Source organism: Phycodurus eques, chromosome 21 (assembly GCF_024500275.1).
Source record: "Phycodurus eques isolate BA_2022a chromosome 21, UOR_Pequ_1.1, whole genome shotgun sequence".
Taxonomy (NCBI): Eukaryota; Metazoa; Chordata; class Actinopteri; order Syngnathiformes; family Syngnathidae; genus Phycodurus; species Phycodurus eques.
In genome coordinates this window covers 7,187,501-7,201,564 of record NC_084545.1, presented here as the reverse complement: position 1 = coordinate 7,201,564, position 14,064 = coordinate 7,187,501, and the positions used below count along the sequence as shown (strand labels likewise).

Genomic DNA, 14,064 nt, shown 5'->3' with positions numbered 1-14,064 from the left:
AAAAAACAATTCGTCCTGCAAAAAAAAAAAAAAAGCTAAGCAGCCCCTGCAATTTTTTGTTCTGTCTGTCTCGCTCGCTACAGGGAGCTCGGAGGAGGTCCACGGGCCGCAAAGGGGGGGAAAAAAAGAACCGGACCAAAATGTGACAAATCCACGCTTTTTGTCGGGGGGGGGTTCATGGCGGAGTGGAAAGTGGCGCAAGAGGAGTTATTGCAGGACTCCTTGGAGCCTCTGGTCGCTGCTGGATCAAAATGGTAGGCTACACACAGCAGCGTCACATTTTGTTTATTTTTCATTTTTGTGGGTGAGACATGTACCATTACTTGGTACACATTAAGCGTCTTTTTGTTGCTTACTGGCGCCTTTGCGTGGAAGTTTGTGGGACAACTTAGTGGATTGCAATGGCTGCAATTTAAAAAAAAAAAAAGAAAAGTGAGGATGTTTGTGCCACACTGAAAAGTGCAAGTCCAGTTCCACGACAGTGCATGACCCGCAGATTCTGTCCATCTGTACGGCGTGAAGTCTCCGGGGTCATCTGGGGCTCCATCATTAGGAAAGCATGTGGTGGAGTAATCCTAGCCAGTGTGTTCACATCTGGAGGCTTGGGTTAATATCTGGGTCAGGTCACTTGGGGTGAGCCCTGGTGCTCTCTGCGTGGCTTCTGGTGCTTTGTTTTGACCACCCTATACATAGTATTTCTTTACGAATTGTAAGGAACTAATTTACCTGTATGATAATTGCAGCTTTCTGCCAACTAGTAATCCTCGCCACTCCAACCAATGCACCTGTACCACTCCCTGAGTCTCTTCCACCCTTTTCGACATTTTAGGGCCACTATGCTTCAAAGCTCAAGTGAGCAAAACAAAGTAGCTGTGTTAATTTTTGGCATTGTGTCATTCTGTCCATTTCCAAAATTGTGTCAAGTCTAAGAAGAAAGAAAATGCTGTGTTCTTAATTTCAAAGACCACAAAGCTAGCCTCGGCCACGACCAACAGAGACTCTAAAATGGGTCGGGCTTTTGACATTAGCTGTACTACAATATGGAAGTCAACCAAACAAATCAGCCACGTTTGTGGCATTGTGCGTTAATATATTCATTTCCAAACATGTAAGAGGGGGAAAAAATATTGTGCTAGCTCGTATCGACCATAACCAACAGGGACTCTTAAATCATTTGCACATTTGACCATTTGCGGCCATCATACTTAAGATGCTAAATAGAGCAAATCAAATCGTTTGTTTGATGACTTATGTGTCATTCTGTCCATTTCCAAAAGTCTGAGGCCATGTCTACACAGAAATGGACCCAATATATTTCTTTTTAATTTTAAAGTTTCCCGTAAACATTAAATCGTTTCAAGAAATGTGTGTGTGCATGCAGAAACTCAAATGCTGTAGTTATGTGCCAAGCCTGAAGTGGCACTGTAACGCTGACACAGGAGTCGCCTAAAAGAGAGAAGAAGAAGCCCGTGTGATGTAAACTTATACTAGCTGCAATGGGGGGGAATGCAAGGAAAGCGATATTTGTGTGAACTGACAAGGTAAGAACTGCTTAGGAATGAAAGCCCAGATCACCACCAAAGTAAAGAACACCTGAAACTGTGATCCACTATTGTTTTGTTGTTGTCGTCGTTACAGCTGCTAGCGGTGTTGGCGCACGGGCCTGCCACATCATCGTCTCAGCAAAATTGTGTACATGTTGTAGTTATTGGCCGTGACCAACAGGGGCTCTTAAATGGGTAGCACAGTTGACCATTGAGGGCCACCGTACTTCAATGGGGAAGGGAGCAAAACAAACCAATCACATTAATTTGCATCACACATCATTTTGTCCATTTCCAGATCTAAAAAAGGACTCCAGAGCTAGACTGAGGCAGAACCAACATGGACTTTTCAAATGTCTTTGGGGCCACTGTCCTTCAATGCAGAAGTGACCAAATTATATTATTCTGGTCATTCTGTCCCTTACCTAACATCTGAGAAGGGAAAAACTACTGACCGCACTAATCGTGACCTCAAAGAGCCCTTAGCTAGCTAAGCTAACCTGCTAACGTGGCTATGACCTACAGGGACTCTTCAATGGGTAGCGCATTTGACCACCATATGTCAATGCAGAAGTGTGCAAGGTAAATCATTTGTTTACGGCGTCTCGTGCCATTCTGTCCATTTCCAAACCTCTGAGGACAATACTACCGCAATCTTAACCCCATAGCTGGCCTCCACTGTCATAATAGTTTTAATAGTTAATAGTTGTCTTTATGTTTTGCTGAGGCCCTTGTAATCACTCTTAATTGTCAACTCCTGTCTCCATCCTCACAGGGTGATGTGAGTTTTTATGTAACCACCTATTCACGGCATTCCTGCCCGCCCTTCACTCGTGGAGGCTTTCGTTATCTCCTGCTGCCAAGTGAGGGTAACTGTCTGCCTTGTGAAAAGTGCAGCCATTCCAGAGACCAGCAACAAACTCTGCTCAGTAGTCGGGAGTACATCCACCGTGGAAACCGTGCTGCTAATTTATGCCCCTGAGTTTAGGAACCTTGGACAATGTGACAGACTGCAGAGTCCGAGCCACTTCAAATGTCCCCATTCTATTATATTATATTGTATAATAATATTATATTATTAATATATTATATATATATATATATATATATATATATATATATGTTTTTTTTTTAAATTTATTTATTATATATACACACTACAAATACATTTGATTTCAACCAGCGTGTCTAATTTAACCCCAATGGTATTTGTAGCTTGTGTTTTAGTAAATGTGTGGCAATCAAACATATCAACACTACATGTGAGGCGCGATTAGTGAGTATAAAAACTAAAACGCTGAGTCCCCCCCCGCCCCCAGAGTTAAAGTGTATTGCGGGCAGAGGCTAAAGTGTTTCCAGTTAGTGACATACCAACACACTAGTAGTTGAGCCTAACAGACAATGTCAAAATTCTAAAACACAGATAATTATGGCTAATAACCAGGAATTGGTCACACTCTGGTAATTGATACCAACATCATTAGCTCGCTAGATACTAAAACACTGCTGTCCCTAATAACTACTAGAATTTGCTAACACACTAGTAGTTAAAGCTAACACATTATGACTAGAAGCTAAAATACAGCTGTTGATGGCTGACATGCACGATGACCAGACTTTAATATATGCTAATGATGGCTAAAAAAAAACATAGCAGTAGATAACACACTGGTAGTTGAGACTAACAAACGATGCTAAGAGGCTAAAACCCAGCCAACATGGGTAACAGTTGCAAGTGCATTGCTACATAAGGCTAATCCACGCAAAAACTGGCGAGTATTCTAACCAAGGCTGATATGCTGGCTTTGTTATTGCGGTATACAAAATAATAGCATAGTTGTGTGTGGGATGATGTCATAAACACATGGAAAACTTGAAGTACTTGTGTAACCATCTTTCACTTTCTCCCTGCCCTGTGTCCTGTGAGGCCGCTAAAACTAACTAACTGTAGCTTAATTGGTCTAACATGATTGGTCAGCATAATTTTCATCAAACTCTTGAGCAGAAAGACAATAAGCGCATTCCCAAACAGTCCTTTCGGCTTTTTTTCCCCTCCCACCATTGATTGGCTGCGGCTCTAGAAAGCTGAGCTGATGCTCTCTCTCCCCCCTCCCTCCCTCTACCTCCTCTACCCTTTTGTCCTCTCTGACCTTCTCATCAACACCCCCCCCCATCCCCGAACACACACACAGCAGAGAGATTCCTGCGATAAGAAGCTCTTTGCAGTCTTGTGTTAGCCTCTCTCTCCCGCTATGAAAGGTATAATGAACATATCACAGTATCCTCCCTCCTGATGGCCCCGGGCCAAGTATGCACCTGCTTGCCGCTCAACGTCACAAAGCTCTTTTTGTCTCAAACAGACCTCATCAAAGCACATATGCCATGTCATTTTATTAAGTACGCATGCACTAACCTAAAAAAAACAACTCTGTTTTTTGGGAGGGATGAATTTTGTGGTGAAGAACAGCACTGCGATGTACTTATATGAAGTTGCAATCAAGACGGAGCTATGTTAGACTTTGTAAAGGCAAAATCAAAAATATACATTGGGTACGGAAAGTATTCGGACCCCCTTAAAATGTTTACTCTTTGTTATATTGAAGCCATTTGCTAAAATCATTAAAGTTATTTTTTTCTTCATTAATGTACACACAGCACCCCCCATATTGACAGAAAAAAACTGAATTGTTGAAATTTTTGCAGATTTATTAAAAAAGAAAAACGGAAATATCACTCAACCATAAGTATTAGACCCTTTGCTCAGTATTTAGTAGAAGCACCCTTTTAGCGAATACAACCATAGTCTTTTTGGGAATGATGCAAGTTTTTCACACCTGGATTTGGGGATCCTCTGCCATTCCTCCTTGCAGATCTTCTCCAGTTCTGTTAGGTTGGATGGTGAACAGCCATTTTCAGATCTCTCCAGAGATGCTCAATTGGGTTTAAGACAGCGGTCCGGCTGGGCCATTCAAGAACAGTTACGGAGTTGTTCTGAAGCCACTTCTTTGTTACTTTAGTTGTGTGCTTAGGGTCATTGTCTTGTTGGAAGGTGAACCTTCAGCCCAGTCTGAGGTCCTGAGCACTGGAGAAGGTTTTCGTCCAGGATAGCGTCCAGTGCCTGGATTTCTCCACACTTGGCACTTAGAATTAAGCCCAACAATTTCTATCTTGGTCTCATCAGACCAGAGAATCTTAGAGTCCTTAAGGTGTTTTTTTAGCAAACTCCATGCGGGCTTTCATGTGTCTTGCACTGAGGACAGTCTTCCGTCGGGCCACTCTGCCATAAAGCCCCGACTGGTGGAGGGCTGCAGTGATGGTTGACTTTCTGGAACTTTCTCCCATCTCCTGACTGCATCTCTGGAGCTTAGCCACAGTGATCTTTGGGTTCTTCTTTACCGTTCTCACCAAGGCTCTTGCTCAGTTTGGCCGGACGGCGAGCTCTAGGAAGGGTACTGGTCGTCCCAAACGTCTTCCATTTAAAGATTATGGAGGCCACTGTGCTCTTAGGAACCTTAAGTGCAGCAGAAATGTTTTTGTAACCTTGGCCAGAGCCAATTCTGTCTCTGAGCTCTTCAGGCAGTTCCTTTAACCTCATGATTCTCATTTGCTCTGACATGCACTAGCGAGTAAGCTCTTATATAGACAGGTGTGTGGCTTTCCTAATCAAGTCCAATCAGTATAATCAAACACAGCTGGACTACAGTGAAGGTGTAGAACCATCAAGGGTGATCAGAAGAAATGGACAGCACCCGAGTTAAATACATGTCACAACAAAGGGTCTGAATACTATTTCAGTATTTCTTTTTTAATAAATATGCAAAAATTTCAACAATTCCGTTTTTTTTCTGTCATTATGGGGTCCTGTGTGTACATTGAGGAAAAATGAAGTTAAATAATTTTAGCAAACGGCTTCAATATAAGAGAGGGGAAAATTTAAGGGGGTCTGAATACTTTCCGTACCCACTGTATAAGATAACGATTGTATCACATAAAGGCAATTGTTTAGGAGCCTTTTTTAATTAAATATAAAATAAAATCAATGTTTAAAATAAAACCAGGTGTGTGCGGGAAGCAAAACATCTGGAAAAAAGTTTTGATTACTATTACTTATGACTAAAATATAACACACTTGTTAGTAAAATGTAAATTGGGTTTAAAACTAATGCAATATTTTCCAAAATAAGTTTTCAGTTTCTTTTTCTATCCCGGTAAGCACACACATGTATAGGGGGAAAAAAACAAATATATAATATAAATTCACTTTGTACTCCAATAACACAATAAAATAATTGCTAAAACACATTTTTAAAGATTGTTTTTACTTGCATTGTAATTGTAAAAATGTTGTTGACTTTTGTGCAGTGTAAGCATTAAAAAAACAAGTGTACACTAAAACCAGTTGTAATCATGCAAAAAACTTCAATGCTTAAATCAACATTGAAATACGACACTGAATTGTACATTAATTTTAAAGTAGGCTTATTAACGATGTCATACAATTTTTCACAATTTAAAACCCAAGTTGGCAATTGGGTCGTCTATCTAGCGATCTATGCTAGCAACGTATAGTGACAGGTAGAATAATTAAATGGTCTTCCATAAGATGGCAGAAAGTACAACTAGTGTCAATACCCCTGTTGCCATTCATACCAAAACTTAATCAAATTGTCTTCAACCAAACAGGGACAGATTTTGCACTAAGACATTTTCTTTCATTAAATTCAAACAAGATTCTTTATTTCAATATATAGTATACAGTGAAAATCTGTGAATAAATGACACCACACACAAAAAAGTTTGTATTTGCCTGTAGATGCCACAGGATGGCAGTAAAGTGCTTTTTTTCCTGTTAGACAAGGCTATGGACTTATTAAATGAAGCTAAGGTTGGCCAAAATTTTGTTATACCATGTAGAAATAGAACTGTAGACCCAATTAACGCCTTGCGCGACACGTTTTTTGGGCATCATGGTGGTCGGTATTTGCCCAGTGTCATGGCATGGGAACATTGTGTTTTGGCTGAGGCATCGCAGTGTGTATTTGTGTGCATTTGTGTGTGAAAGAGATGCCAGCACCATAGCCCTCTCCCTTGGCCGGCCTTTCTGACTCAGGGCTTCCTTTCTCGGCTCGTTGGCCCAGACGCAAACTTCTTGGCACTCAACAGTCTTATCGCAATGTGAATTCTGACCGGACAACACACACACGCACACACACACACACACACACACACACACACACGCACACACACAGCCCAAAAACTTTACCCAAATGTCATCCAGGACAATCCAAGATCAAATCTTTGTGTTTGTGCATCCCAATTTCATGCTCGGCTAAATGTGCATCAGTTGTAGAGTGGCTTGTCACCTGTGCTGGAATTTACATATAGATGGAAATGTATTCCGATCTGGTGGTCGAAGTGAGGCGGGTGTATCAGGGAAGGGATTTGGCTCGCTGGGATGCTCCTAAAACTGCTGGATCAGGTGATGCGATGTGTGGGATTAGAGCAGATAATATTGTCTTTAATTTCAGGGTTGCGGTGGGGAAGGAATCAATGTTTTAAGAGGCTGCGGGGAATAAAATGAAACAGCAACCGTTTGCCTTGTGCTTCTGCTGCAAATTTTGCTTGAAATCTCATTTATGTTGTTTTTCCACCTTTTTTTTCGGCCTAGTTATTCTTAACCTCATTATTTTGTTTCAAGAGAGGTGAACCAAGAGAGGATGTTATTTTCCTCAAAGAAAGGTACGAGTTTAGGATTTATTGAACTTCTACAAGGGTGGCAGACAAAGTATTATGCAAATGCAAGTTGAGATATTAAATTCACAACAGAACCTGGGGCGTTACCTCGGCCTTGTACGATAATTTCTTTATCTCATTCCCTAATTGGACTATTTTTCCCAAAAAGTATTTTGCTAAGAATATGTCAGTGTGTCACTTTTTGCATGTGTCATACTAAATTATTGTTAGCCAAAACCAAACATTCTTTGCAAAATTCATTCCAGTCATTGAAAAACACAAATTTTGTTACTCGAAATTGCCAAAATACATTTCTTCAAAATACAAATTCTTGTGAGACTGGGAACTATTTTATAACTAATGAAAAGTTCATGCGGCACAGTGAGGTATGGTTTGCACATCTGCCTCACACTTCTGAGGACCCGGGTTCAAATCCAGCCTCGCCCTGTGTGGAGTTTGCATGTTCACCCCGTGCCGGCGTGGATTTTCTCTGGGTACTCCGGTTTCTTCTCAGATCCCCAAAACATGCATGGTAGGTTGATTGTGGACTCTAAATTGCCCGTGGGTGTGAATGTGACTTTTTGTTTATCTTTGCCCTGTGATTGGCTGGTGACCAGTTCAGGGTGTACCCCGCCTCTATCCTGAAGATAGCTGGGATAGGCTCCAGCATGTCCGCGACCTTAGTGAGGAGAAGTTTATATTCATATATATTAGTTATCAGTAAAATATGTCAAATTGCTATCTTTACAGTGTGTTATTTTTCATATAAGTTCCCACTAAATTCTGGTGAGTCCGGGGGATATATTTTTTAAACCTTTTTCTAATTAAGAAAACAAATTTTTCAAGTAACCAAAACACCTAAATTTCCTACTAAATCCTCATGAGACGAGGGCTATTATTGTCAAACCATTGTTAAATAACAAGGTGGGTTTTTTTTTTTTTTTTTTTTTTTTTCCCCCCCAAATAACCTGAAAATACATCAAATTGATACTCATTAAAATGCCTTAATTTTTGTACAAATTCTAACAAAAACCCGATGATCATGGATTATTTTCACATTATCCTTAAATAACAACCAACTTTTTGTATAAATTATACTAAATTATAACAAAGGGGTCAAACAACTGTACAATCTGTGAAAAAAAATTAAAATAACCTGAAAATATGTCAACTTGCTGCTAATTATTTTTTGTCCAAATCCTACAAAATTCTTGTGAGAACAGTCAATCATTCCATTTTTTCATCGGTGTAAAAATTGCTTACGTGTTTCTTGTCACTATTGACCTTGACTCCATTACTGTCTAATAAACTGCTTTGTCTCGGCCAATGCTTTTGAATCCTGACGTTGGCGTGCGTACGACTGGCATGACCTTGGCAGCAAACCCGCAACATAGATTTTTATTAGCATGTTTTTATGGCGCGGCCGTAAAAAGCACTGCGGGCCTTGTTAAAAGCCCAGCCCGGCCACGTTTTGTTATGTCTTCGTCATCTGTTTGCATCTGCAGTGTCATCGCATATACCGCCTCTCAGGTATGTGTGCAGACGGGCATTTGGGGTTGAGGGCTTGTGGGTGGATGATGCTACTGTATACGCTGCTTTCGCCTCAAGGTCCGCGCTAGTGCTGATTGAATTTAAAAGGTGGAGGTCGTGCAGACACACAAGAAGTCTTCTAGACAATTTGGCCGGCTACTTTTCAATAATTGGGTAATTTGTACCTCATGACACCCGTAGGAGTTGAGATTTTACATTCAAATGCGCAAGGTTGCTCGACACAAAGTGCTACAACGTATTGATTCTTGTCTAGCGTCTGACAACATGCTACAAAAATTATACATTTTATAGGGACGCAGATGTCCTGACAAGCTAACTTTATCACCATATGAAGGGGTATTAGGGCCACACTGAAAAGAAAAGAAAATCTAAATTGAGAATAAAATTGCACACCGTATTCTTTTTTTTTAAAGTAGTGTGTTCTATTATACAGTCTCGTAATCTTGATAATCATATAATTTAGCGATAAAGGTACTATATTTTTGAGACATTCATAGTCCTATGAGAATGGTTGTAGACTTTTGAGAAAAAGGTTGTATACTGTATTCTCGAGTAACAAAAAGTCATACACCTTGGGAAAAATGCGATGAAAAAAAGTGCAGTTTTCTGGGGGAAAAAGTCCTTTATTTTCTGGAAGACAAGTCATATATTTTCTAGAAGAAAAGTTGTATAATTTCCAGAAAGAAAGTTGCATGTATTCTGAAAGAAAAGTTGTATATTTTCTGGGAAAAAAGTAATAGTAATATAAGTAATATATTCTAGCGAAAAAGTATTAATCATACGAAAATAAGGTTGTGTAATTTCTAAAAAGTCCTATATTTTTGAGAACAAAAGTTTCATGAAGAAAAGTAATATATTTTCGAGGACCAAAGATGTTTTTGAGAGAGAGGAAAAAAGTCTTAAACTTATGTGAATAAAGTCGTGTCATTTCAGAAATGTCTGATTTTGAGGAAAAAGTGTTGCACGTAACACCAGACAGCTTATGATGAGAATGATGGCTCTCTCGGTGTGAAACAATTTTTGGCAAAAACTGTGTTAAAGGCTAATGATATTCTTTCGAAATGATCTCCATGCAAAAAAATAAATGAAAAATGCGAAACTCCACATTGTCACATTTTCTGTTTGAATGGTGGGTCTGGATGTTTTTGAGCTTAATTTCTAAATTTAGCATAAGCATTACATGTTTAAACTGCTACACACCAGGTAGCTTTTTGTACGGTTTTAATTTGTACTGCAGCCCATTTCGGTGTCTGCTTTCGTTGGGTATTCCAGCCTTGTCATGAACGCACACTCATGTCTGGTGATTCAATGATTGTACGTTGCGGTCCTCCTACCATCTCCCAGCTTGTGAGAAAGATGAGGAGTGACACTGGTGCCGGCTCCCCTGCCTTTGGGTGTCAGTCGCTTCCTGTTGCCTTCCCCGTCGCTCTTAGCGGGGTTCCCGTGACCCATTTTTACCCAAATGAACAGAAAACGGCCTTTTCATTCTGTTCACACAAAGTTGCAATAATTTGTCGGAACTCGGCACCAAGACAAAGAGTATTTATTTGAGACAAAACGGTGAGGTGTAATTTCAATTTGTTATTCATTTTAATTAGTTTCTTTTTTAACTCAATTTTAATATTTGTAATCTGTTTTTGTTAAATTTTCTTTTATTTTTGTTTTAATGTTTTTGTTTGCTTTTTAGTTTAATTATATTTTTTCTTTAGTTTAACTTTCATTAAAATTTTAACATTTTACATTTTGTTTTGTTTGATAAAATTTTAGTAACATTTTTATTCAGTGTTCTCCTTTTGGATTTAATTTAAATTTTTTCATGGAGATATGTTTTTATATTTTAATTTAACTACTGAATTCATGTAGTGTACAGTACTTGCGTGTTTTTTGTTGAATTGAATGGAAAATAATGTAATTGTTTTTGTTGAATTTATTTTGAATGTGTTTTATTATATAAGTTTAATTGGATTTTGAATGACTGTTTTAATTAGATTTGTGTTTGATACTGTTTTGTATGTAATTTTACTATTATTGTTGAATTTATGTTAGGTTACTTTTTTATTTATTAATTAATTGAATTGACTATAATTTGATTTTTGTTTTGTTTCATTATTCAGTAAATACAAACCCGATCAATCCATTGATTGATTGTCGATGATATAACAACGTTTATGATGATGACTGGCTCGCTGCCTTATGTTTCTCACTTGTAACCAAAAGTAGTGATTCGTGTATTTATGGTTAACATTACATTAGCAGTTGGTATGATTTTACACCTGTGAAAACTGAGTTAAATGTAAAATTCAGTGGAGAACTTGATTTTATAACACCTAAAAGTTTGGGGGAAAAAAGGTTTCCTTGGTCTCAGCAGGCATTTTTTTTTCTTCCTATGGGAGTCAACTCCTCACTCTTAAATCTGCTGTGGTGCGAGGTATGCGTGGCCGTAGTTACAGCGGAGTAACACGCATTGTGCAACTCGTGAAAGATTTACACGTGCTTGACAGCCTGAGGCCAGGCACTGAGGAGATGCAGACTTTTTCACTCTGTAATAAATTTTATTGGGGAGACGGGACATGGTGACCAGTCGGTGGCTCCCACTGGTCTGTCTTTTGTCTGTGTTTCAGGAGGTCCACATCATGTCCGCCACTCTCAAATGCGCTAACATTTTACCCATCATTAGAGTGTCTTAAATCAATTCATCTGTTAATCATTCTCGGAATGGATGATAAAAACATAAATATGAATATAGTAATATATAAAAGAAAACAGAGAAAATGTACAAATATGATACATGATCAAATGTATATAAAATCTAATTAAAATTCTACTAAATTTGCAACCTACACAAAATGCTGTCTTACACTATTCCGAATCTAAAGTCACTCAACTATTTTTCTTTATTCTTCTAAAAATTGAAACTTTTATCATGTTAAAACAGACTTAACTTAATTCCTGTAACATTTTAACTTCATTTTTATATTTTGTTTTTCTTCGAGGACAATTATGACCAAGTGGGTTAAATCGGAGACAAGGAGACAAATTCCTTGTGCATATATTTTTACATTCTTGGCCAATAAAGATTATTCTGATTCTGATTTGTAAATAATTCTTGTAAACTTAGGACTTTATTCTTGTAGTAGTTCTACTTTATTCTTGTAATGTTTCAACTTCCTTCATGTGATATTTTGATTTTAATCATGTAAATATGACTTACCAAGTTAAATTACAACTTAATTCTCATTTAAAAAGAAGTCTTGTAAAATTATGACTCATTTTATTATTTCTACTTAAGTCTTATGGTATTTTGACTTCATTTTTGTGATAGTTATACTTGTTGACATTCAAGAGAAATTACCACTTAATTCTCATTTGATAAAAAATATTGTGAAATTGAAATTACCACTTAAACTTCTAATTACAATCTTATTCGCTTTTGTTCTCTCAGATACTTTATTCTCGTAATTCTGCGACTTTACTCTGGTAGTTGTAGAACCTTTATTCAGGCCAGCCAGACACAACGTACGCTATGAATAATGTATAAGAGGTGGCGTGTGTCTGAGAGGCTTGTCGAAAGTGGCGTTCTAATGACGGCAAACAAAGCCTGGCTGACATTTTGAAGATGAGTGGGGAGGTGGGAAGGACGGGGAAGATGACAAGAGACGAGTGGGGGAGTTAGTGAAACTTCGTCCTGATCCAAAGTGCTTTTGGGGTCAAAATGTAACAAGGTTGGTTCCATTTCAGACTGACTTTTGGTAACGCATCTGCAGCGGGAGCTGTTTGAGATGGTTTTTAGAAGTAATTGGTCACAACCCACCACCGAAGCAAAACATTGTTGCTCAGAGTCAAAACAGCCCCTCAGATTACGTAAAATTAAATGAACTAAAATAAAAGGACTTTTTAAGTTTAGCTGAATTACATTTGCTTTAATTTTGTAGATGTGAATTTATGTATTAAATATTTATTTATTTGTAGTTTCAGTAGCTTTATTTTCATTTTTATTTTTTCAATATACTGTATATTTATACGTCACTGATGGTGTAGTGGTACACTTGCCTGACTTTGGTGCGGGCAGTGTGGGTTCAGTTCCCACTCAGCGACGGTGTGAATGTGAGTGCAAATGATTGTCCGTGTCTATATGTGCCCTGCGACTGACTGGCGACCAGTTCAGGCTGTAGTCCGCCTTTCGCCCGAAGTCAGCTGAGATAGGCTCCAGCGCCCCGCGACCCAAACCAGGATAAGCGGTATTGAAAATTGATGGATGGATGTATATCGATTTAAAGTAAATATTTTTTTAAATTAACTTTAGTTTTGTTTAATCCTTAATTTAGTTGATGTATATTTCATTTAGTGTAGTTATATTTGTTTTAATTTAATGGTAGTAATTTAGTGTAGTTTAGATTTAATTAATTTTGTTGTTTAAAAAATCTTATGTAATTAAATATTCCTGTGTTTCATATAATACATTTTATTCAATAAATACAATGTTTTCTTTTTAATTAATTAATTAAATTTTGATTTTGTAAAATTACATTTTTTAAATGTAGTTCAGTTAAAAAAAATTTTTTTATTTTGCATTGTTTAATTACAATTAAGTTTTGATTTTCATTTATTTATTGTCATTTTTTTATTTCTTTGTTTAGCTAATTTTTCCGTTTTAGTTGTTTGATTAAAACTGTTGAATTTAATTAAATTGATTTTACTTTTTAAATTACATTTTGTGAATGTGCTAATTTTATTTTTTGTTTAATTCAATGAAATTTTGTTTGGATGCTTTTGTTTTATTTTCTGTTATATTTTAATTTTGCTTTGTTTAATAATTATAGTTTAGTTTTTTTTATTTAATCTGTTTTTTGTTTAGTAAATGTAATTCATTTTTCTTCAACTACATTTTGTTTAATTTCATTTATTTTAGATTTTAACAAAATATTTGTCTAATTGAAATTATTTTTACAATTACATTAAATGTTATAAATGTAGTTTATTTATTTGTTTTGCTTCATCAAATTACTTTCTGTTGGGTTCCATTTTAATTTTTTTAAATTTAATTTAATTTGAATTTTTTTTTATTAATAACATCCTCATTGATCACTTGATTGGCTGAGCTCAGTGATACAGTATACAGTATGATACTGTACAAGATATTTATGAAGCTGCCTTGTAACTGCCTAACTTTCAACGCTGAACATTTCGTATCTGTTAACATTCACGATGCATAAACAGAAGCCTTTTTACCGCGTCG

The 14,064-nt window shown here is 37.3% G+C and overlaps 1 protein-coding gene across 1 annotated transcript in view; it reads left to right on the top strand.

Annotated features, from left to right (window-relative positions):
* The first annotated feature begins 59 nt into the window (after positions 1–59).
* zbtb47b (zinc finger and BTB domain containing 47b) overlaps positions 60–14,064 on the top strand; it is a 23,149-nt gene continuing 9,144 nt past the window's right edge. The window contains exon 1 of the mRNA XM_061666358.1: positions 60–254. Within this exon, the coding sequence (XP_061522342.1) occupies positions 252–254 (3 nt within the window). The 5' untranslated portion in view covers positions 60–251. The remainder of the gene's footprint in view (positions 255–14,064) is intronic.